Source organism: Suricata suricatta, chromosome 13 (genome assembly GCF_006229205.1).
Source record: "Suricata suricatta isolate VVHF042 chromosome 13, meerkat_22Aug2017_6uvM2_HiC, whole genome shotgun sequence".
Taxonomy (NCBI): domain Eukaryota; kingdom Metazoa; phylum Chordata; class Mammalia; order Carnivora; family Herpestidae; genus Suricata; species Suricata suricatta.
The window spans coordinates 73,141,012-73,167,365 of record NC_043712.1 but is presented as its reverse complement, the minus strand read 5'-3'; the positions used below and the strand labels follow the sequence as shown (position 1 = coordinate 73,167,365).

Genomic DNA, 26,354 nt, shown 5'->3' with positions numbered 1-26,354 from the left:
AAACAGTACTGGGCAGGACAAACCTGGATCTTAGTTCTGACTGTACTTTGGACAAATGATCTAATCTCTCCAGATTCCCATTTCTTCACTTCCAAGATGGAGTCTGGGGCAAAGACTGGCTAAGTGTTCTTCCGGTTGTTCTTCTTGGACACACAGCTAGACTACACTGCTTTGCTTCCCAGCAACCAGACGTGACCATGTGACTGAGCCAATGAAAGGTGGGCAAGAGTGATGGACGCTACTTGTGGTCCTCCAGGCTCTTCTCCCTCTCGGTGATGGGATGGAGAGGTCTGCAGGCACCTCGGGAGCTCCATTGTCTCTGGGTCCCCTGTAGCCACTGGGCCAGGAACACCAAAGTGGGTCACTGCACGAACAAAAACTGAACAATTTCTGTGTTGAGTCTCCGAGAGTTGGGGTTCATCTGTTTCGGCTGCTCTAGAGCTACCTTAACCACTACAGGAGTAATCACAGCACCCTTGTGCTCCTGGTACGCAATGAGGTTCAATATCAAATGTTAACTCTTTAGCAAGGAGGGGATGGCCAGCCTGGACACTAGAGGAAACCAAGGCACTTATGACTTAAAACCCTGGAGGCAAGATTGCACGTATTTCCATTTGTTGGCCAGTTGGGTTAGAAAAATCGCCTTCAGTGTAAGCATTTGGTATTTTAAAGAATACACTGAGGGGTGCCTCGGTGGCTCAGCTGGTTAAGCATCTGACTTCAGCTCAGGTCATGATCTCACAGTTTGTGAGTTCGAGACCCGCATCTGGCTCTGTGCTGTCAGCTCAGAGCTTGGAGCCTGCTCTGGATTCTGTGTCTCCCTCTCTCCTCCCCCACTTGTGTTCTGTCTCTCTGTGTCTCTCAAAAATAGTAAATATTTTAAAATGTAAAAACAAATATGCTAAACAAAAACAATCTATGCTCCCTGAAAATATTGCTGTTAAGCATTCCACGACACAACCAGGTAGGTAAACCCTCTAATGGTATTTCCATCTCAAACCCCAAAATCTTGAAAATCAAACTATGAGAAATCATATTTGGTGCCTTAAAATCGGTAAGCCAGATTCTGGACTGGCGTGCCAAGTCTTAAAGCACCGGTTACAAGTGCTGGGATGCTTCACTGCAGCCTGAGTAAATGTTCCCTTTTGTTACAAGGGTAGAGTCGCATAGTGATCTTGGGGAATTCATTCTGGTCTGGGCTCTAAATGCTAAGGGAAAATGCTGGTATTTTTCCCTCTGCAGCGTTCCAAGGTGCAGCTTGGCTGGTATCTCTACAGGGCAGAATGAGTCAGCGGTCTGAGTCACTTTACCAGAATGTAACCCATGTACTCTGTTCCAGGTCACAAATAGCAGAGTGTCTGGTCAGGAGGAGGTCCCGGGCTTAGAGCACAGCAGAGCCCAGCAAGAAAACAAGCCCGAACACTCCCCTCAGACTCCAGCTCCCAATAAAGGAGACAAAATTTCAAGGGTAGAAAATTCCCCCTGTTCCCCTTTCTCATTTAAAGGAAATTGATTTGCAATGAAAATAAGTGGAAGCAACAGATCAAATGTGCTTAGCAGACAGTAGATTCATTCAGACAGTCTTGTGAGTTTTCTTCTTTGAAATTGTCTGGGAAACTGCTACGTTTACAAAAAGCTTATGTTATTGGTTGAATTGTGTCCCCCTCCCACCCCCAGATTTGTATATTGAAGCCCTAACTTCCAGTACCTCAGAATGTGACCTTATTGGGACAGAGGGTCGCTGCAGATATAATAAAAATGAGGTCACTGGGTGGGCTCTAATCCAGTATGACGCGTCCACATAAAAAAGGGCAAGTTTGGACAAGGAAACAAAGAGAGAGGAAAGATGATGTGAAAATAAAGTCAGAGGGGCACTGCATGGCTCAGTCAGTAAGTGTCCAACTCCTGATTTTGGCTCAGGTCATGATCTCACAGTTTGTGAGTTCGAGCCCCACCTTGAGCCCTGATTCATTCTTGCTGCTGTCAGCACAGAGCCACTTTGGATCCTCCATCCCTCACTCTCTCTCTCTGCCCTCCTCCTGCTCACCCTTGTATGCATGTATCCTCTCTCTCTGTCTCTTTCTGTCTCTCAAAAATAAACATTAATAAAAAAAAAAAACAGGCAAAGTTTCTTCCAGTGAAATATGTGCTTTGATATGCACAAATGCATTTTTTTCTTCTGATTAAGGCTTTATTATTTTTGACTTTTATACTTTCTAGTGTTTAAATATGGATTTCGTTTTTGGCAACTTTTATTTCTCTCTGCTGGTTCCACCACTAAAATGCCAGATCAGAAGCTACCCTTTTGGTGAGCAAAGCCTAACATATGGACTTGTCCAATCACTATGCTGTGTGCCTAAAACTAATGTAACCTTGTGTGTCAGCGATACTTCGATAGAAAGACCATGAGAGACTGGAACAGAATCAAAACCACTATGCCTCCTCTTTTGATAATCAAATTGGCAAGCACTGAAAAGGGCACAAAGGGTCAGGGGCAATGATAATCAGTGAACAAACTCCCAATATGTAGTGTGTTTGTCCCACAAGTGTGTGCTCTAGTTTGGATTCAGAACAACCTGAAGGTCATGTGACAGGGACAGCAGGGTCTTCTCCTGGGTCCTAGCTTCCAAGTGCTCTCTGTAAGAAGGGCTACCCCTCTGGTTGTGCTTCTGGGAAGGACATTTTAATCCATGGCTCCTCAAAATCACATTCGTTCTGACCTCATATGGAGCAAAGCACCAAAACTCTGTATCTTTACAATTATTTGCTTTCTGCGCTGGATCTTTCACTAATGTCTACCACCCTGCTTAGGTTACAACTCTTATTTGTGATCTATACTACCATGAAAATGAGAAAGGAAGGGTTTAGTAGCTTTCTCCTTACAACAAAGAAGACCAGAGTTAAACCATCTGTCAAAGAAATGGTTTTATCCCCAACCCTAATTTACTTCAATTAATTTAAAATATTGTCTAACCGTGATTAAATACATGAAACAAGTTCAAAGTTACACGACAACTATTTCAGTTCAAAGTTGATCTTTTAGACTAAATTTTACAAGAGTTTCGGAGAATGGTTATAAGCAATGGAGAATTTATTAAGAGTCATGATGAAGTCGGTTAGGTCTTGAGATGCTCTGAAGTACTATGAGATTATGAAATTTAGAAACTATGAGACTTAGAAACTCATAGGAACTGGGCACCTGGGTGGCTCAGTCAGTTGGGCGACTCACTCTTGATTTCGGCTTAGGTCACAATCTTACAGTTTGTGAGTTTGAGCCCTACATTGTGCTCTGTGTTGATGACTTGGACCCTACTTGGGATTCTCTCTCTTCCTCTCACTCTGCCCCACCCCTGCTCATGCTCTCTTGCTCAAAATAAATAAGCTTTAAAAATATTTAAAAATAAAAGAAACTCATAGGAACTAAAAATATTTCTTTGAGACTCTAGCTAGATTTAAAGGTGTTTAGACAGCTGTTCCAAAACACACAGAAGAAGATTATGGAGATTCCATCATTATTTTAAAAAGTGAGGTCCATGGGAATGGAAAGGGAGGCTAAAATATAATCAGATGTGAGTAGGGATTGGAATACACCACATCATGGGATGCTCTGTGGAGAAAACCAGATTCTACCCTTAACTAGGGGAGTTTTCCAACGGACAGACTGAATAAATAGTGTGCATTTTCTCTTTCCAAGAAATCATAGGATCTTACTAAGGAGTTGCTTCTCCATTTCTCAGTCATCTTTATTCTCCCCATTATGCACAAGTGAAAAGCTCTCATTCAGCTGATTAGAGTTTAAACTGTGTGCCCTTCTTTACATGTACAAATGTCCTCCTTCCTCCTCCCAGAAGATCATATAGTGTTTCCAGAGATGTACTTAACTGCCTGATTAATTACTGGACCTCCGTGTAAATTACTGTAAAGATATAGATGATCATTTTATCACTTATTTAGCTCGACAAACATTTACAGTTTAACATATCTGACAAAGCTGTTTATATACCTCTATAATCTAAATAAAGGTACATGAAAGCTATGGTAAGTTTTAATAAAAATAGCCTTAAAATAATTTGCTAACTACAGACAGTTCCCTAAGCAATTACAAGATGCTCTATGTTAATTTAGAAAGGAATTCCAAACAAGGCATTTAAAACCTAATAAGATGCCATTAAATGAAGGGAGACAGGGGAGGGGGGTGGAGAAAGAAAACCCTAAGGCTTGAACTAGAAGAAATGATTCTCTGAGCTACTGACCCTTGCAAGATCCATGTTTTCCTTGGATTTCTAGACACAAAGCAGATTTCTAATTGAAGGTGATTATCTAGTTACTACATCCCAAATTGCATGTATTTCTTGTATTGAGTCACATCCACATTTAATTATACGGAGCATTTATCAATTTGAAAGTCCATAGAAGCAACTGAGTCAATCTACCAACCACATACAACGAGAATGCGCCCTATAAACTATGAGGCACTATATAACCACCAAATGTGATTGTCTCTAGTGACAACAGTTTTCCTCCTTGTACTCGTATGGATCTCTGAGCTAAATTATGATGTCAATCAATAAGGATAAACTTTCCAAAGAAATTACAGAAAAAAGCACCTACAGAAAAACCTTGCTCTTGGGTTTTCTGAGGTATGGATATCTCATGCCTGCCTGCTATCTACTAGAAATATACATGTCATTATCGTCATCAACACCATGAGGGAAAAGAAAAAGAATGGCAACACACAACTCTAAAAACCAAAAGATGAAGTGCTCTACAGCAATTTTTATCTCCATAAACTTGAGTCAAGACACTACAACAGTATGGAAATACACAGACTTCTGCACGGCACAAATGTGCTTCTGCAAAATATCATCCCCATTAGTTAGGTTAATTAAGATGAACATACAAGTCATTGAAAACCCCCAAAGTCGACAAAAGATAATTTACCAAGGAAACACACAAAGACAAGGGTAATATTCACTCTGAGTCATTCATTTAACAGATTGGAAGGAGAGGCTTATGAATACTTGAGCTGTCACCCTTGATTACCAGAAATGACACGCATCCAATTAGCTTACAAGGGCCAAAGGACAATTCGTTTTCTTACAAAAGTCCGATGGACATTGTGGGGCGGTGCACAGAGCGAATGGAAGGGAATCTGATCACACGTATAATCACGGCTATTCATACGCACGTGTACAAACTTGAGTATTGTGTTTTAGGTCTTGTTCTCAGAGGAATGAAATAGCACTCATTTCCACGAGTGGCATTTTTCACTGACTTCGCACAGTGTTTCCATCCAAAATAACAACCAGCATTCCCAAATATATCACAAGGAAGTATTCAGAGCAAAAAACTAACACTGGCTTATGCTGTAGAAACATATTTTGTAAAATCTGTCATTGCCCTCTCCCCCTTCAAAAGAAAAAGAATTCCCACCCTTACCTCGAAGGTCATGTTCACGGTACTAATGGCCACTTTTATTTCTCCATCGGACAGTTCCTTTAGATCCTTCAGCATTGTCTGTTCAATACTTAACCCTACAGATGAGAGGGGGAAAAGCATTTTGTTACACTTGGGGAACTTTTTTGGGTACTATCAAGGGACTATGTAAAGAACTTACCCTGTTAATTTCAATATGTTCCCCCACTAAGATCTCTATTACCCACAACAACAACACACATTAAGGCAAAAATCACATTAGAGACAATATTTGCACCAGTTAGGTTCCTAGCAAGAAATAGAATTCACCTCTTATCACACACACACACACACACACACACACACACACACATGCACACACACACACACACACACACAATTTTGTAATGACAGGACACACACAAAAGTGTGGGTGGGGCTGAGAAAATGAATAAAAGATGGCGAGGCATCCAGACCCTGGCCAAGGGACCGGGAAGAAATAGACCTAAAAGTACAGGAGAGGGGCTGCCAGAAACTCAGTATCAAATCAGTAAGGAAGCAAGGGAGAGATGGAACAGACTCCTTATTCTCCTTCCTTGGACCCTCCCACCCCAAGTGTTACTAAGTCTTTTCACTAACCAGACCCAACCAGAAGCCAGAGGATTAACCACTCAGAGGCCAGCCTCTAGAGGACCCCAGCAGACCAGGGCCAAGAATGGAATGGGGAGAAGTGGGAAATGAGCAAAACCTGGCAAAATCATGCAAACTAGCTAAGGAAAACATCACAAGATCAAAATTTGCTTTCAGGATGGATTTAGTTGAGCCTCTATATTTTCTACTGTAATTTTATTCAAGGTGCACTTTATAGGGGCACCTGGGTGGCTCAGTCAGTTAAGCATCCAACTTCGGCTCATGGTTCGTGGGTTCGAGCCCCGTGTTGAGCTCTGTGCTGACAGCTTGGAGCCTGGTGCCTGCTTCGGATTCTGTGCCTCCCTCTCTCCTACCTGTCCCCTGCTCACACTCTGTCTGTCTGTCTGTCTCTCTCAAAAATAAACATTAAAAAAAATTTAAGGTGCACTTTACAAATGTGACCTGTAAAACTCATGATTAAGTGGATCCCCTTATAATAGGTCTTGGCAGTTGGAGCTACCAGAAGAATAATCTGGAATGCCTAAACTATCCAGAAGATAGTTTTAGTCAGCTGACCCAAGTGTTTCAATAAAATCTATCTCTGAAAATCAGGAAAAGGGTCTGATTTGACATTGAACTCCCATCCTAGGTAATTATATTTGATTAGTCCTAATCTCTTGGGGAGAAGATCCATAATAAAGCCCAATAGGGGCACCTGGGTTGCTTAGTCCGTTGAGCATCCAACTTCAGCTCAAGTCATGATCTCACAGTTTCTGAGTTCAAGCCCTGCGTCAGGCTCTGTGCTGACAGCTCAGAGCCTGGAGCCTGCTTCACATTCTGTGTCTCCTTATCTCTCTGCCCCTCCCCCATTCAGCTCTGTCTCTCTCTGTCTCTTAATAATAAATAAATGTGAAAAAACTTTTTAAAAAGTCCAGTAAAGCACATGCATCCTTCCCAGATGCATGCAAAAACACCAGAGTTGCCTATTTGCCCTCCTGGCTTAGAACTCCCCGCAATTACAGCAGTGTGGGGAAACGGACGGGGATGAAATTTTTTTCTTTAACTTGGAGACTAAAGGCCACCATCTACCATACTGCAGCATAAGTGATTTGTAGAATAGATTGTGACATTAAAATCTTAGTCTAGTTTTAAAAGTGAATGACAGGTTCCGTCCCACATGCCGCCACCCCTACATGCACATGCGCACGTGTACATCTGCAGCAGGTGCGACGGGGCCTCGCCCACACGGCCTCTCATCTTCTGTCGCCTTGTGCCCTCTCCTGACTGCCACCCCTGGCACCTGCGTCTCTCCCTGAGGACGTTTCCTGGCCACCAGAGCCTGCTTCGGGGGAATTAAGAGCCCCCAGGACTGAGCAGCCCTCAAGAGCCCAGGGATGTGCTGGTAAATATTTAACAACCGACAACGAAACTTGATTTGTAGTGGTTGTTCATCCCTACCGTGTAGATATTTCTGCCACGGCTGATTTCCAGCTGCCGACCGGACATAACCCGATTCGCAAGACTCCTGACTTTTAACAACCGGCCCCTGGAGCTTGGCTGAGCAAGTTCTAACGCACCACTGCACCCCTCTCGGGGGGTAACATTGAGGTGCAATTCCACACCCTCTCCCCGGGCTCCCCGCGGGGAGAGGCTACGGCCTCCCACAGAGCTAAGGTGCCCAATAAACCACTCCAGCCCCCTCTCAGTGCTTCTTGGGTCCACGTCCAAAATAGACTTCTTTGCCTCAGGGCTCTGTACCCCAGGGGATTCCAAATTGGGGCAGAAAGCTTTGTTTGGGTCTGGCCTGGTCACGCGCCAGCTCTGTGTGTGATGACAAGCAAGCAAAGCCGCCCTTCTGTGCCTCACCGTTCACGTCTGGAAACGGGATACTAACAGCACCTGAAGACTCAGTAAGAGAATCCACGCAAAGTTATTCTGGCAAAACTCTGAGTGTATTAGGAATCCATGCCTTATATCTATTAATGTTTAACCGACTGGGCCCCCCAGGCCCCCCTAATTTTATCTATTATTGTTATCTAGTATTATTATAAAACTGAGCCAGGAAATCCACTGTCTTGATAAAACTTCGATTTAGAGAATGATTTTATCTACATAACTGTCTTCTCTCCTTTCTTTTTTTTCCTAAAATTAATTGATTTATGAAATCCCATGGTACTTGACATTGCTCCTGCCACATTTCTCAGAATAGAACCTTCTCGGCACAGGGATTTCATGTAATGAGGCATCTGGGGTGCACATTAGACGCGTGAATGAACCACTCATCCAGACGCAGAGGCCCCAGAGGTGAGGCCTCAGGATGGGCTGCCTGCTTCCGGGAGAGCTGTCATCACAGGCCTGGAATCTTCCACAGGCATGGGCACAGGGAGGAGACAGCAGGTGCGCCAGGCTCACGTTCCGGGCCCTGGCAACATGTGGCCCCAGACTCCGTCCCGATTTGGGTGCTGCCGCAGAGCGGGGGGCTAGAGTCGCTCACCCTGAGCACTGAACTGGGTCTCCTGCAGAATGTTGATGATGTCCTCTCTCGGAGGTAAGCTGGGAAATTTGTCTTCCAGGATAGAGAGAATCTCTTCCTGCTTCTCTGAGATCTTCTCGGACTCCATGGTCATCCACTTGAAAAGGATGCTACCTAAAAGACACGAATGAAAATGGCCTTAAACTTTCCAGCCGGGCCAGGATGGGGGCCAGGAAAATCAGTGGTTTTTTGGCCTGTCTATCCACACACACTTCCTCTTTGTTTCTTGCCGGTTTTAGTAAATCCTTCAGAAACGGTCTGCCTGCCTCTTTGTTACCCAGGTATTAATCTCTGCAACGTGCCTGCCTGTGACACACTTAGTGGGACAGAGGTGATGGGGTGCAGAGCCAAATGGATAGCTTTTCCCACACAAACCTACAAAAATGATATGCGTGTTTTTGTGATTTCAGAATGAAATTTAAGGGCAAACTATTTTAAGACATTAATATCATTTAATATTTCCCTTTATTTTTTAATATTTATTTATTTTTGAGAAAGGGAGAGAGACAGAGCATGAGCAGGGGAAGGGCAGAGAGAGAAGGAGACACAGAATGTGAAGCAGGCTCCAGGCTCTGAGCTGCCAGCACAGAGCCCAATGTGGGGCTCGAACTCACAGACCATGAGATCATAACATGAACTGAAGTTGGACTCTTAACCAACTGAGCCACCCAGACTCCTCAGTATTTCCCTTTAGTATTCCCTTTAAGAGACCACAGAGAAGACTGCTTCCACTCATCACATTACATGGTTCACATGTGGACTTTTTTCAATAATGCAAGGACTGCATAGTCTCACAGTCAGAAGTAAAGGAATTTGACAAGGTGGTGAACCTGGAGCCCATTTCCAATGTCCCAGGACCCACATACTGCTTTGAAGTTACTATTATCCATTTCTAAGAAGTTACAAGCTGGGTGTAAATTACAGGCTTCCATTACAAAGTAATTTGCCGATAGGAATGACCAACCTTGGACAAACTCCTGGAATTTTCTGTGCACAGTCTCACCATGAAAAGGAAGATTTGCCACCTGTCACATCCCCTTCTCCTTCCCGGGATCCCAGGCTAACAAGGAGTCATGGGGGAGAGAAAAGTTTTGCTTGATGATGAATGATTAAACTCTCTACAAGTCTCCACACCTATTGATTAATCAAGGTGTCACTTTCTCTCTGGCTTTCACCTTACTGATAATCATTGGGGAGGAAAAAGAAAGAAAGAGATACGAATCAAAAAGGTGAAATGGGGGCGCCTGGGTGGCTCAGTCAGTTAAGCATCCAACTTCAGCTCAGGTTATGATCTCATGGTTCCTGAGTTCAATCCCCGCGTCAGGCTCAGCGTGGAACCCACTTCAGATCCTCTGTTCCCCTCCCTGCCTCTCCCCCTCTCTCGTTCTCTCTCTCTCAATAATAAATAGGCTTTAAAAAAAAGAAAAAGGAGAAATGATGTCGTGAGTGATGTAAAATCATGGTATGCAATCTTGACATCTATCCTAAAACCTATAGAACCTAGAGATTAGATCCACACTCACCATTAAACATCTTGAAAAACCCCAAGCAATCATCTGTCCTGTTTATGACCACTTTTCATTTTATTTTATTTTTTAATTTTCTAATCAAGTAAGCTATATGCCCAACATGGAGCTTGAACTCACGACCCTGAGATCAAGAATCACAGGTTCCATTGAGCCAGCCAGATGCCCCACCACTTGCCCATTTTACAACAGAAATAACACTGCTTTCCCAGCTTATAAAGTTATATTGAGAATCAATGAATGCAAATATTGTAATAACAGTAATATGCCAAATATATTTAAAGTATTTCATTCATTCATTCATTTATTCATTCATTCAACAAAGAAGCACCTGCCTTGGGCAGGGCACTGTGCTAGATGCAATGATTCGAGACCGAAATACAGACACACATGCCCCCTTGAAACTCATAGTAGTTTAGGGGCTACAAATAGGTAAGCACATAAAATTTCATTATTAGAGGGATGAGGAATATCACTGGGAAAGTACACAGCATGCTAGATCTAGGCCAGAATTTAGGAGTCAAAAAAGCTTTGTAGGGAGAGTTTACCTTAGCTGAGACTTGAAGGATAACGTAAGGTGAAGGAAAAGTAAGAACGTGGTCAGGTAGATCATGTGCAAAGGCACTGAGGTGGGAGAGGCTCTGGCCACCTCAAGGAATGAAAAGAAATTAAATGAAGTAGATAGTATGGTTTTAGAAAAAAAAGACTGAAAAAATAGATTGGAGATGTAGTTAGAGGCAAAGTTACGAAGGACGTTACAAGCCATCTTAGAGTTTGTCTCTTATAACCTAAGTGAAATAGAGAGGCACTAAAGAATTTTAAGCTATGAAGAGCACCTGGCTGGCTCAGACAGTAGAGCAGGTGACTCTTGATCTCAGAGTCATGAGTTCGAGCCCCATGTGGCACCTAGAGTTCACTTTAAAAAAAGAAGTTTTACGCAGCAAGAGATAACATGCCCACATTTGTTTTATGTTTTTTAATGTTTACATATTTATTTTGAGAGAGAAAGAAACAGAGCAGGGCAGCGGCAAAGAGAGAGGGAGAGAGAGAATCCCAAGCAGGCTCCGCACTGTCAGGGCAGAGTCTGACATGGGGCTCAATCCCACCACCTGTGAAATCATGACCTGAGCTGAAATCAAGAGTCAGATGCTAACCAACTGAGCCACCCAGGAGCCCCTGGAGGGATTCTTATAAAACATAAATCTGAGGGGCACCTGATTTCAGCTCAGATCATGATCTCACAGGTGGTAGGATTGAGCCCCATGTTGGGCACTGCACTGATAGTACCAAGCCTGCTTGGGATTCTCTCTCCCTCTTTCTCTCTGCCCCTTACCTGTTCTTTCTCTGTCTCCCTCTCCCTCTCTCTCTCTCCCAAAACTAAAATAAATATTTTTTTTAAAAACCCCTCCAGCTACCAAGCAGAGAATGAATCAGACAAAGTATAACAGGAGAATTAGAAGGCCATTTCAGATGAGAACCAAGGAAGAAGCAGTCGGCATGCAGAGAAGTGGACAGATTCAAGGTAAATTATCATTTAAAGTTGGGGAGCAGCCAACTGGATTCTGAGTGCATCCTTCAGTCTGACAATTTCTGGCACAGAACCCAAAACATAAAGGTGGTTTTTCTACTCTTGGTTGAGGCAATGGTGAATCTGAATTTCAAAAAAGACCCTCATCATCTGCGTCTGGCTCTGACAAATGACTTATGCCAAGAACAAGGAGAAAAGCTAGATAAAAGACAAAAAAAATTACAATAAAAATATTTTTAAAATCTGTGATGGCATCAGACAGTTACCCAAGTGACTACCTTAAAGGTGAAGATCCTGGAGACAAGGTAAGTGGAAAGAGGTGAAGCCCACATTCAGTGTTGCTTTTCCTTTCTGAGTATTTGCTAATTTAGAAGTTGCAGCCAATGAGATAAGAAGATTCACAGATCTGGGGCTCCTGGGTGCTAAGTCTGTTAAGCATCCAACTTCAGCTGAGGTCATGATCACATCGCCTGTGGGTTCAAGCCCCGCGTCAGGCTATATGCTGACAGCTCAGAGCCTGGAGCCTGCTTTGGATTCTGTGCCTCCCTTTCTCTCTGCCCCTCCCCTGCTTGTGCTCTGTCTCTCTCTCTCTCTCTCTCTCTCTCAAAAATAAGTAAACATTAAAAAATAATTTAAAAAAGAAGATTCAGAGATCTAACAATAGTTTTACAGGGACAGTGAGACAAAAATTGAGGGCTAGGATTCTCTGCAGAGAAGGAGTCTTGGTTAAATAACCCAGGTTTTAAGAGGAGGTCCCCGGAGAAGTTACACCCTGGGATCCGGATTGAAGAAAAATGACCTGCAGGGCACATCTGGCCCACCACCACATTTTCTAAAGAAAGTTTTGGTGGAGCACAGCCACACTTATTAATATTGTTGATGGATGTTTTTGTGCTATAATGATGGGGTGAGTAGTTGCAACAGAGACCATAGGTCTGCAAAGCCTAAAATATTTACTACTTGACTTTACGCAGATAGTTTGCTGACCTCTACCACAGCTGAAGGATGAAGCAAGAATAGATCAGTCTCACGACGACAGAAGTCCTGCTTTGAGTCAGCTCAAACACAAAGTAGATGAAGTGTCTCTGACATTCTTCTAACTGCCTCTGAGGTGCAAACACCAGTCCTCCCCAGAGCAAATGAATCTCATCATCCACCGCTTCCTCGTCTCTACATCCTTCGGGCATGCTATTCAGCCATCAATTACAAATTACCAGGCATAAAAAAAATAATAATATGATCAAATGATTGAAAAGTCCAGAGGGGGGAAAAACTCATGAGAGAAAGAACGGAAACAGAACTAGAGGGAATTTTTAAAAAGGAGCTGGGAATTAGAATCTATAAATAAAATATGCATAAGAAATTATTAAACTGCAAATGTAATCATTGAATTCAAGAACTCAAAAAAATAGCCGCTCCTGGATGGTTCAGTTGGTTGAGTGTCTGACTCTGATTCAGGTCATGATCTCACAGTTCGTGGGTTCGGGCCCCGCATTGGGCTCTGTGACAGCTCAGAGCCTGGAATCTGCTTCCGATTCTATGTCTCCCTTTCTGCCCCTCCCCTGTTTGCATACCGTCTCTCTCTTTCTCTCTTGAAAATTAAAATAAAGGGGCTCCTGGGTGGCACAGTCTGTTGAGGGTCTGATTTTAGCTCAGGTCATGATCTCATGGTTCATGAATTCAAGCCCCATGTCAGGCTCTGTGCTGACAGCTCGGAGCCTGGAGTCTGCTTCAGATTCTATTGTCTCCCTTTCTCTCTATCCTTTCCCTGTTCATTCCCTGTCTCTTTGTCTCAAAATAAAATAAACATTTAAAAAATAAACAAATACATATATAAATACAATAAAAGTTTAGAAAAATTTTTAAAGAACAAAAAAAATGTTTAACTACATGTTAGATCCACTGAGAAGATTAGTAAATGGGAAAATAAGTCAGAAGAAAATTTCCATGTTGAAGTATGGAGAGAAAAAAGGGATGAAAAATACTAAGATGAGCATAAGGGATCCGGGGAACATGGAGAAAAGGCCTGACATACATACAATAGAGGTTTCCCTTGGAGGAGAAAAAAACAGGACTAAACTTATATCTAAAAAGGCAACCGCCAATCACTTTTCAAAATTAATGAAAAATATTACTCCACCATTTGTGTAAAGTGATGAACCCAAATCAGAATACACACAAAGAAAAAGACCTCTAGCCATATGACACTAAAACTGCTAAAAAGTACAGCGAATAAAAATTTTAAATCAATCAGAAAAAGAAAACATGACTGTCAAAGGTCCAACAATAAAATGGAGAGCTGACTTCATCCAAAATGATGAAAGACAGAAGATAATGGGATTGTCTGCAGAGTGTGGATATAAAATAATTGCCAATCTAACATTCTGTACTGAGTGAACATGTGAGAAAATGAAGGCAAAATAAAGACATTTCCAGAAAAATAAACTGAAATTGTTTGTCAAGAGAAAACCCACACTAACAGCAATAGTAAAATCAGACGAAAACTATTATATATAGAAGCAAAGAGTGCAGGAAAGAAAGAAGAGCATTGGAGGATGAGAATGTGTGAATAAGAATAAATCAATGTTTGTTGCATAAAACAATTATAGTATCATATGGAGTTTTAAATATGTGTGCGATTAAAATACATTCTAGTGGTAACAAATTGCAGAAGGGACCAAGTAGAGGTAAATTGCTCTAAGCTTCTTGGATTGTCAGGGCAGTGGTTAAAATATCAATTTATATGAAATTAGAATTGTATGTTATAACATGTATGTACCCACTAAAATAACTTTCTTAAATAATTCATATCTCACAAACCAATGGGGTGGGGGGAATACTCTAATATAATTTAGTAAAGAAATAAGGAAATGGAAGAAATGTGAGAAGAGGTGAAAACAAACAGCAAAATGACACATCGAAATCCGAATGTAAGAGCAATGACATCAAATGTGGAGACAACTAGTGGTGAGTAGGTACAGTGTTGGTGCTGCGGGAAGATGAACTTTTAGAGTTTGGGATGGATGCACAACAATGCGAAGACACTTCACACCACAAAACTGCACGTTTAACAAACGGCTAAGAGGGCAAATTCAATGTTATGCGTTTTCGCCAACATAAAAAAGGAAAAAGTACTTAAGAGACAAAATTGTCAAACTGAATTTTAAAAGCCATAATAGCAAATATACTGTTCACAAAAGCACACCTGAGGTTGTTGATGTATGTTGAGATATGTTGAAAGGTTGAAAGTGAAAGGGTAGGAAAGATGTAACATTTGTGTAATACACTAACATATACTAATATCAGACAACATAGACTAAAAGACAAAAATTCTTGACATAAAGACCATTTTTTTTTTATCATTAAAGGGCCAGTTCTTAGGAAGCTCCATCAATCCAAAATTCATTGGGATAAGATAGCTTCCTAAATAAACACAAAGGAAAAACTGACAAAACTGAAGGAAGAAAGAGATAAATGCTTAGTCATGTTAGGGAATTTTAAGACATCACTCTCAGCAACTCTAAGAACCAGAAGGGGAAAAAATCTGTAAAGATGTAGAATATTTGAGCAACGTGAATAGCAAACTTGACCAAACTAGCATATATTGAACACTGTTGTCAACAATGGCAGACTATACTTTCTTGTCTAATGCAAATAAGACATTAACCCAAACTGACCATCTGTTGAGGCATAAATCAAGTCTTTTTTTTTTAATGTTTATTTATTTTTGAGGAGGATTCAGAGAGAGAGGGAGACACAGAAACCAAAGCAGGCTCCAGGCTCTGAGCGCTCAGCACAGAGCCCCCCACGGGGCTTGAACTCATGAATCATGAGATCATGCCCTGAGCTGAGGTTGGCCACTTACCTGATCAAGCCACCCAGGGTTCCAATACATAAAGCAAGTATTAACAAATTTCAAAAGATTGCAACCACAGAGTTATCATCTATGGCCACCATAAGAGTCTGAAAATCAGTTATAGGACAAAACTAGAAAATTCCCAAATACTAAAAAATTAAACAATGCGTTTTTTTTAATGCCTATTTTATTTTTGAAGAGAGAAAGAGCATGCGCACAAGCAGGGGAGGGGCAGAGAGAGAGGGAGACACAGAATCCGAAGCAGGCTCCAGGCTCCAGGCTCCAAGCTGTCAGCACAGAGCCCAACGCAGAACTGGAACTCACGAGCCGTGAGAACATGACCTGAACCCAAGTCAGCGCTTAACTGACTGAGTCACCCAGGTGTCCTAAACAATGCGCTTCTAAATAACTCATGGTAAAAGAAGAAATTACAACATATTTATAATATATTTTAATTGAATGAAAATGACAATATGACATTTAAGCGTGTGGTATGCAACTGAAGCTGTGTGCTGAGGAAATATACCTTTAAAAGCATCAGATGTTAGGGGCACCTGAGTGGCTCAGTCGGTTAAGCACTAGACTTGAATTCAGCTCAGGTCATGATCTCATGGTTTGTGAGTTCCAGCCCCACACTGGGCTCTGTGCTGATAGCACTGAGCCTGCTTGAGATTATTCCTCTCTCTCCCCCTAACTTAAAAACAAAACAACTAAAAAAAAAAAAAAGGGCATGAGATGTTTCAAAAACCCAGCAAACTCAACTAAAAAATGTAAAAGGATATAATAAAAATGTAAATATGTATGTATTTATATAATTATAATAGTTATATAATATATAATTATAAATATATAATATAAATTTTGCAATTTGTATAAAAATATAGCTTTTTTAGCTGATTAAGAAAAAAAAAAGAAGAGTGAGAGAAGGCATAATTTGCCAAAAGGAGAAACGAAACAGTAACATACTACAGATTCTACTAGTACTAAGAGATAAGAACAAACTGTAACAGATTATAAAATTCTTCTGAAAATACTCCTGAATAAATGCTTCTGAATAATGCTTCTGAATACTTCTGGGGGGAAAAAAGCCCTCAACTTGTGAAACCTGGCAGGAAAGAAATTTAAAATCCAAATGATTTTGTATCTGCATAAAAAATGGCTCCCATCTCTGGGCACCTGGCTAGCTCAGTAGTTGGAGATGTGACTCTCGATTTCAGGGTTGTGAGTACAAGCCCCTACGTTGGGAGGAGAGTTTAATAATAAAAAAAAAAAATCTTTTTAATGAATCCATTAAATTTAATATCCATTGTTCCAAACTTCTAAGAGCTTTACTAATTTTACACAAATTCTTCCAAAGAAGAAAAAGAGAGAACACTTCCCAACTTACTTTCTGAACCTAGCAAAATCTCAATACCAATATCCAACAGGGACATTACGAGAAAGCAGAATTAAAAGAAGTCTCTTACATAAACATAGGAAAAACAAACAAACAAAAAACTTTTTAAACTAGCCCCAAATCAAATTAGCAATATATTATGTTATTATATAGTCACCAAGTAGGGATTTCCTAGGAATTAAAGGATAAATTAACATTCAAAACTCAACCAATATAATTCAGCATATTAATAGAAGAGAAAAATGATATGATCATCTCAGGAGATGTCAAGTTGTAAAACAACCTAAAATCCAAGATTTAATCATTACATAAAATCTCAGCCAAGTGGAAATTGACTACAACTGCCTTAATCTGATGAAGGGCATTTATAAAAACCAAAATTAAAAAAACAAACCTTGTATTTAACTGTGAAGGACTGAAAGCTGTCCACCTCAAATCAGGAAGGAGACAGACACCGGCTATTACCATTTCTATCCATCACTGCGCTGTGAACCCTGGCCAGAGCAATGAGGCAACCAAAACAAGAAAAAGGTATAAGGAAAGGAAAAGAGGATGTAAAAAACTGTCTTTCCTCATAGACAATGGGTTCATGTATATAAAAAACTCAAAATAACCCATAAATGAGCTTAATATAGTAAGTATATTTAGCAAGCGTGCTCGATATCACTTTACTAACACAAAATCTCCCCTATTTCTATCAACCATCACAATTAGAGAACTGAATTTAAAGACTGAAAAAAAACATAATAGCATCAAGATATAAGATCCTTAAGAATAAATTTCACAAAAATGTGCTTGTCTCGCAGTCACCCTAAGAATCAAACTTTTTGACTTGGAGATCTTATTTTTAACATGCATACAATAGAGACCAGTATTCGGAAATTAACAGACATTGCACTAAACAACATTCTACAGAATAAGTCAAAGAAAGAGACTTCCAACACTGATTTATGAGTGTGACATGACAATTCAAAACACGACGTACTGATGTAGCTGTTTTTTATGTTGCTCAGCATACTCTGAGTTGTTTTTACTGCGAAAGAATGGCTACAGCCCAGCTTTATCCAAGTGATTCATTTATAACAAATGTTTCTAGTTCACATTAAAGACCCATTTAGCTATATACTTAGCTAAATATCAATATCAGGCCATATAGTAGCCAAAGGCACCTCTTGGCAAAATCAAACCTGTTTTTGGAGTAAGAGTTGATTTAACTTCCAGCAAACTCTGCAGAACTAAAAAAGAAAAATATTTAAATCCGTACATATGTACCCAACAGTGCCCCGCTATTCACGGGCCAGAGGGGCTTAACAAGAAGCAACAAAGAAAGCAATTATAATAAAATTGTAACAAACACTTCATTCCATTAGAAAACAAATCAACCACAATGTTCTTTGTTCAAAGGAATGGCAAAGCGAAGGACCTTTTGCCAAAAGCAATTGCAGTACATTAATATTAAACATGATCTAATGAAGTCAGAAGCGTTTTGGGGAAAACATTCACCACAGTAAAGGCGTATTCTGCATGATAAATTCTTAGCAGAAAAGAAGGGATTCAAACCCCTTTCCTTGTTTCACTTGGGACTGATTTTTTAAATACTGAAACAAAAAAGAAATTAAAGAATGAATAACAGAGAGAGGGAGGGAGGGGGAAAAGAGAAAAGAGTAAAAAAAAGAAAATACAACTTCAATCACAGTTTTTCCAGGAAGAGGATAAAAAAAATACTATTCAAGTGCTTAATAATCTTATCAATTTAAAACATCTGAATTTAAGAATAAGGCGTATCTTGGCGTGGCATAAGAACTCAGAGGTTGGGGAATTGTTCTGGTTTATATCTAGCAAAAAAAAAAAGTAATTAATTTCCTCTCCCCCTCTCCCCCCAACACAGATCTCTTCCTGAACAAAACAGGATGGATGAAATTCCCTTTGGACTTTGTAACCATTTCGGGAGACAGATGATTCACTGGAAGACATGATTCCCTCTTTGGGCAGGAGAGGAAGAAAAAAAAAAGAAAAATCTGGCTCTATTCCTTTCCCATCTGACCTCCTTAAAAGGATCCTTTTTGAAGCTGTTAATCCAGGCTACTAAAATAGCAAGCAACTTCCTCTTCATTAAAGTTCAAATGACACTACTGATAGAAAGGAGAGAAGGCGTTTCTTAAAAACCCAGGCCATAGAGTTTCTACATCCTACGTGATGAAAAATTGCCATTATTTGTTTTGCTCTTCATATCGTGGCTCTGTCAAGGTCTCATACAAATAAATGGGACAGGCTTTTCGGGGCGGGGGGTGAGTGTGGTCCTAATGGAAACCTGACTGGTAATCAGTGGCTGCAATCTTGCCCTTGCCAGCTGGTTCCCGGAAACACACACACGCACACACACGCGTGTGCACACACACACACACACATACACACAAATACACATGTGCGCATGCACACAAATCCCCAATGCGATGATTCAGCAGCCTAATGGAGCTTAAATTTGGCAATACGCTTGCAGTGCACACCTCTGGGGAAATTAACGCAGGCCGAGGATTCTGGCCGGTCCATAATGGTTTGCTGGTGGCAGACACGCAGGGCATTGCCCAGCACCAACTTCAGGCCACTCTGACCGTATCCAGTGACTTTTAGACAGGTGCAGGTTGGAGCTTGTTTGAAAACGATTCCAAAAAGATCACAGAAGCAGGGGGTATGAAGTGGGGGGCGGGGGGAGAAGAGGAAGAGCAGAAAGAGCCAACAAGGAAAGGCAGAAGAAGAGAAAAAGAAAGAACCACAACAGAGACAACAGATGTGTGGTGGGGGAGAGAAGTAAAATCTCATTTCCAAAAACCAGGGTCATTTAGCATCCCATCTGAACAAGCACATTCTCTTCTTAGACAAATAACTTCTTACACAAATAATTGGGAAGTAATGTATGGAAGTAAATCTGTATCTTTCCAGATAAAAGCGATACTAATGATCTGTACCTTGAAATTTCTAAGTTTGAAGTACGTCTTTCAAAAGAGCACAGCAAGACCTCGCTTTGTAAGAAGTATTAATTTAAGGAAATGCAAATTATGTCAACTTCATTAAATCAAAGTCTGAACACACACTGGCCGTGAGTGAGTCACCTGTTGCCATTTACCCATAACTGTCCCATCAGGGCCCGGAGGGTATATTATTAGAGACACACAGCAGGTTATTTCTACCTTGGCAACAGGATACCTACTTCTAATTGGTATATAAATGATCTTTTAACAACATCCTTAATAACCAGGTTGTACTTCAATATTTGAATATGATATTCTCCCACAAGCCAACCCTGTGATATAGTTCTGCAGCAGCAAGTATAAGACCACAAACGATTCCATTATGATTGAATTTAAATATTTCCTGTATTTAGAGAAAAAACAGCAACATGCAGACTAAAGAAATTTAGGGCAGAAAATAAGGTTACTAGATTTAACTGTGAAGTCGATTAAAACACCACCAATACACTGACGGGAGAGTCGAAAAGTATCTCACACACTGTGCCCAGTTCCTGTGTAAACTGCTATTGCATATGATGAAAGGGGTCTATGACATTATCAGGGGTATTTCCCAGAAAAATGATGGAAGGAAAAGATACTCAGATTTTTCCTAATGTTTTCTTTACTTTTGAGAGAGGGAGAGATAGTGCAAGCAGGGGAGGATCAGAGAGAGAGGGAGACAGAGAATCCAAAGACAGGCTCCAGGCTCTGAGCTGTCAGTTCAGAGCCTGACACGGAGCTTGAACCCACAAACCGTGAGATCATGACCTGAGCCGAAGTCGGACACTTAACCGACTGAGCCACCCAGGCGCCCCAATATACTCAGATTTTTTAAATGAGGAACTGACCTATGTATCTGTTTTAGTCATGATATAATTACAATTAATTTGATTTCTATGTTTTCATTGGCTCCAAGAAGCTCATATGTCAAGTTTCGGACTGAATACAACTTTTATTCCTTCAATATTTTTATCGTATCTTGATTTTATTCCTTTCGCAATATGTTTTTGTTTTTCTGGACTCTCTATTTTCTTGTTTTATTATATTTGCGTGCATTTTTGTAGACAACTTTAAATATTCTATGGGAGGAGGAAGTTCTGGAGTAATAAACAGATAAGTGATAGATGACTGACTTCTGCAAACAGTACATTTAATACAATTCTAGAGATCTAAAAACAATCGAGAGTATACGCTACATGATTCCATTTGTATAATGTGCAAAACAGGTGAAACCAATCCGTGGTGTTATGGCTACATCTGGGGGAGTAAAACTAAAAGGAAAACAAGGAAACGTGGGCCATAAAAATGAGAACACTGGCTACCTTCAGGCAGGTACTGAGTAGTGATGCGAAAGAACACAAAGAGGTCTTCTTGCTCAATTTCTTTACCTGGGTAATTGTTAAAAGGATGCTCCTTTTGTGATAATACACTGAGCTTTTTATATTTATGTTTTGTCTTCTTTTCTCTATATGTAGTATACTCCACAAAGAGTTAAAAGTATATATACAAATATATACGTATATGTAAACAGACAAAAGATGAAAATAAAAACAAAGGCTTGTCAAAGAACAGAACAAACTCTACTAGGAATTCCAAAAGCTAAATAAAGAAAAACAAGAAGCAGGTTCATTTCTGCAAAGAACAATGTCCAAATTCTGGACATTAAGAATGGTGGAGGGATGGGCAGGAATGACATGGGTGTTACTATTTCACAGAACTAACTAAATCAATCCATTCATAAAAAGAGAAAGTATAGGGGCACCTCGGAGACTCCATCAGTTAGATGGCCGACTCTTGATTTCAGCTCAGGTCATGATCTCACGGTTTGTGGGATCGAGCCCCACATCGGGCTCCACGCTGACAGCAGGGAGCCTGCTTGGGATTAATTCTCTCTCCCTCCCCCGCCCCCATCTCTCTCTCTCAAAATAAATACATACATTTTCTATACATTCTATAAAATATAGAAAGTATATACACAATGGTGTGCAATGCGTCTCACTACAGTATTTCCTAAGGCTCTACTCTGTGACAGATGTTATTCCAGGATGCAGAGACACTTCAGTGGAGCAGAGAACAAAACACATAAGGTCTCCTTTCTCATGAGGCTTGCATTCTGGAGTGAGGGAGCCAAAGGGAGGAAGAAAGTCATGATAGACAGAGCAGGAGACAGACAGAAAGAAGCGTTCCAGAAGGAAGGCACGGCTCATATAGATAGTCAAGAGGGGAAAGAGTTCAGCATATCTGGAAAAGCCTGTCCCTGTAACACACAATAGGAAGAGAAAGGGCAGGAGAGAGGTCAAGGTGTAGACTGTGGGGCTTGGGATTGGTGCTTGGACTTTGAGTGTGATGGGTTTTGAGTTTGAGGAGATTGATATGACTGGTTTACACTTTCAAAAGGCCATTCTGACTGCTCTGTAGACAATAGATTTTATGGAGGGAAAAGGTCAACACTCAGGCAGCCATTGCATTAGTGGAAGAGCGATGGAATGGCAGCTTCAATAGCATTACTAGCAGCGATTGTGGGAAAGTGGATGGATTCGGGCTACGCTGCAGACAGAGAGTCAGCAGGACTGGCTAATGGATCAATGTGGGAGGAAAGATAAAGGAAAGAATCAAATATAACTCCTAGATTGTGGCTTGAGTCATGAGTGGTGAGTCGATGGAGCCTTTTACTGACATGGAGAATTGGGATAAAAGCAGGTTTGGAGGTACAGGGACTAACGGGGTCCATTACGACCGTGTTAAGGTGGCGGTGTGAGTTAGACATGCATGTGAAGATGTCACATGGGCACTGGAAGTGGACCTGGAATGTTGAAGAGAGATCTAAAATCTCAGAACAAAAGGAGGTCATTTCAGCATAGTTGTATAGACAAGAAACAGACTCTTAACTGCAGAGAACAAACTGATGGTTACTGGGGAGAGGGTGGGCAATGAGTGAGACAGGCGATGGGGACTGACCAGTGTACGTCTTGTAATGTGCACCAGGTGACGTATGGAGGCATCAAATCACTATATTGTACACCTGAAACTAATATTACGCTATAGGTTAACTAACTGGAATTTAAATAAAAGCTTCAGAAAAAAAGGATAATGTATACAGAATAAATGTCCCAGGACAAATTTCGAGGGCACTGCAATTTTTCAAGGTTGAGCAGAAGAGAAGAAGTTTACCAAGCAAGGCTAAGGGAGAGTAGGCCTGACCTCTTGCACATTAAGGAACACGCTGAAAATTACCATTGTGTTTTCCAGCATAGTGGGCTCAGAGACACAGAGAGGGTCCTCTCCAGGGATGAGGGGATCAATATCTTGACCCACTTGAAATCCCTGTGTGTCTCAACACGGTGTGATTTAGGATATGACCACAGGAAAGAAAGGCAAAGAATAATAAATTGATTAAGTATTTCTTCATAATAAATTCAGAGTGGTTTTTTTTTGGTATAAAGTTTATAATAATATATCTTCCAAAAAGGTCTAATTAGGATACTTTTAAAGACCCTTCCAAGCCTCAGCCATAAATATTTAGTCTTACAACATCTGGAAAGACACAATTTTCAAAATCCTTTATGGCAAAGGTGTGCATAGAATTTTTATGTTCCTTCAAGACATAGAAGAATGCATAAATACATTCTAGAAATGTGTGTCAAATTAATGATTATTTTGAGCACCCCAAAATATAAAATAATGTCTTCGCTGTTTATAGAGAAAACCCTTTGGAAAGACAGCTACCCATGTTATGAAAATAAAGAATGCTAAAATTATTTCCAGACACATCAAAAACCTCCCATTGGGTTTGGTGCTAATACATGATCAGAAGACCATGAAATTGAACTTGGAGTTGAGTGAATACAACAAAATTCAACTTGATTCCCTTCTGACACCTACTAAAGGCCGATGTTCCAGCGCCCCTCCACATATATACAACATCCACGTGCCCTTTGGCCAAACGTCTCCAGAGCCTTCTTTCCACAGTATTAAGCCACCATCCAGGCTTAGTGACTCTGGACTCTCTCCCAACAGGGCTTGCATCTGCCGTCTTTGCACATAGAGGCATTTATCCTTCTACATCCCAGGTGTCCAGGCAGCAAGGGAGTGAAGTCCCTAATCTGCCAGCTTCCTAGTGCCAAGTCAAGCAGTCAAGCCCAATCTTACAAAAAACCCCCAAGGGGAAGAGAAACCAAGGTCCCTTACCATTCTTGTTAGCTCCGCCAACCAAGACCAACATAACTCATAAAAGCGTCCGCATCCCTTCTAATTCCCTAACTCTGAATATCATCATTATCCTCATCAGGAACAACAAAACCAAACTTTTGTGCCAATGTATCACAGTATCACAGTTGGATCTGATTCTACTATTTATAGAAAAGCAGGATGATGAGCAATTTGTGGACTGACTACCTTTTGTTCTGGGTTAATAACACGTGTATTTTTTGAACAATAAACCAAGCTTCTTCGTTCGCAAGAAATTTAAACAAAACGCTCTCTAGTGTTTGCCTGCATTGCACAGTGCACTGCCGAACCACATCCCTCGTGACTGGGATCCCTAATGACCTTTATTTTCCTTCTGCTCCATCACAGAGATAAATGATCGTAGTTACTTGGTTTAGTTGGGGGTATGGTTTCCCACAGAGCATTTTTACAGATGTCCATTGTCAGAAAAATATTTAAAACAGGTTTGCTGGCGCCATTAGTTCTAAAATATTTACAGGAGTCACATGACTTTTGAAACTTTTCCTCTCTTCACATTGTGAAGAGACAGAGGAAGTGAAGGGAAGTGTCCTTAACATTAGCATCAGGAGCATCTGTGTGAATACAAGGGTTAAGTGTCTGACTCTTCACTTAGGCTCAGGTCATGATCTCATGGTTTGTGGGTTCAAGCCCAGCATCGGCCTCCACACTGTCAGTGCAGAGTCTGCTTGGGATTCTTTTTCTTTCAAACTAAATAAAGAAACTTAAAATATTTTTTTTAAGTGGCATCAACATATTCTTAGTCTTCTCTTTCCTTTTAAAAAATGCTTTCAGGCTGTTAATCACCATTTTTCACTTTCTTGTGTTAAATAATTCCAGAAAAATCTATGTCTACCATATACAGAATGGATTATTGAAGGAAAGAAAGAAAAAAAAAGCTTTATATAACCCCCAAAGCTGTCCTATGTGAGACAATACTGAATTTTTGCGGTAATTTTGGGCCACCAAAGTCAACTATTTTTCCAGGTTAGAAAGCACTTTTTGGAAGTGGCCGGCTCCACCAGCAGATATGAAAGATTAAAAAAGGCAATTGATGACGATATGCTGGGAACACAGTGCTTAAAAGAGGCTAAGACAGAAAATGTTACAATGACAATGAGGTGGCAAAGTGACTATAAAAGTCTTTATACAGGGGCACCTGGGTGGCTCAGTCGGTTGAGCGTCCGACTTCAGCTCAGGTCATGATCTCACAGTTTGTGCCTTTGAGCCCCATGTCGGGCTCTGTGCTGACAGCTCAGAGCCAGGAACCAGCTTTGGATTCTGTCTCCCTCTCTCTCTGCCTCTTCCCCACTAGTGCACTATCTCACTCTCCCTCTCTCAAAAATAAATAAATGTAAAGAAAAAAAAATTTGTAAATCCCACAAAATCATCAAATTCAAGGGTGTTTATTTTGCCATCGAAGCGCCTATCAGTATCAGGAGATATTTCAATGTGAGGATGTGGATTCTGGCCCTGAGGCACACTGCTGTGGGACCAGAATCACCTCTGGAAGCTTCTGGAAGCTTCTGGAGGGCTGGAGGAGCTATTCCGGCTCCCCGGCAGAGGCGGGGCAGTTCCACTTAATAGTGAAACAGCGACGATCCTACATGCCTCTTTTTAAATGCACATTTTTAATATCCAGTATCTGCTACTCTTTAACAAACTCTTTACTCCCTGCTTCCCTGATGAAGCTTCCCGTGGTCTTGAAAGGGGCTGTTAACCCAAGAATGGATCACACTCATTCTGCGTGAGCAAGTCTAGAAACAGTCCATTAAGCCCTCCAGTATTTAAGAGAAAGAGCCATCTCTCACCTCGGAGGAGATGAGCCAGCTGCTCGGTGACGAGCTCAGGAGCCTCCCGGAGAATCTCCGTCACCACAAGGGCAGAGGAAGACTCTTGGAACTCCAGCCCATCATTCTGAGCCACCGGATTGATGACTTTGACGACCGCTGATTCTAAACTTTGGTCCTCGCTGAAAAGCAAATGGAGGAGAGGAAAAGAAAGGGATGTGGCAGGTTTTCTTACCTCCTGGAAGTATTTAATCTCCACTCTCACACAAACGACTTCCTCTCAACAGCCCAAAATAGAAGTGAGCTCACGTCACCCTTACCCTGTGTGTCTTCACATGCCATTTCACCTAGTTACCTCCCCAAGAGGCTTAGTGGTGGCCCTGCACACAGTAGCACCTCTGTCTCATTTCTTGGTTGAAATAATAATGATGATGCTGATGCTGATAGT

At 41.1% G+C, this 26,354-nt stretch overlaps 1 protein-coding gene across 1 annotated transcript in view; it reads right to left on the bottom strand.

The window, feature by feature from the left end:
• Window positions 1–25,976, bottom strand: part of PRUNE2 (prune homolog 2 with BCH domain) — a 203,298-nt gene extending 177,322 nt beyond the window's left edge. Inside the window, exons 1-3 of the mRNA XM_029920853.1 lie at window positions 25,928–25,976; window positions 8,540–8,692; window positions 5,440–5,534 (exon numbers count right to left, since the gene is read on the bottom strand). Of these exons, the coding sequence (XP_029776713.1) occupies window positions 5,440–5,534; window positions 8,540–8,672 (228 nt within the window). The 5' untranslated portion in view covers window positions 8,673–8,692; window positions 25,928–25,976. The remainder of the gene's footprint in view (window positions 1–5,439; window positions 5,535–8,539; window positions 8,693–25,927) is intronic.
• Window positions 25,977–26,354: the final 378 nt, after the last annotated feature.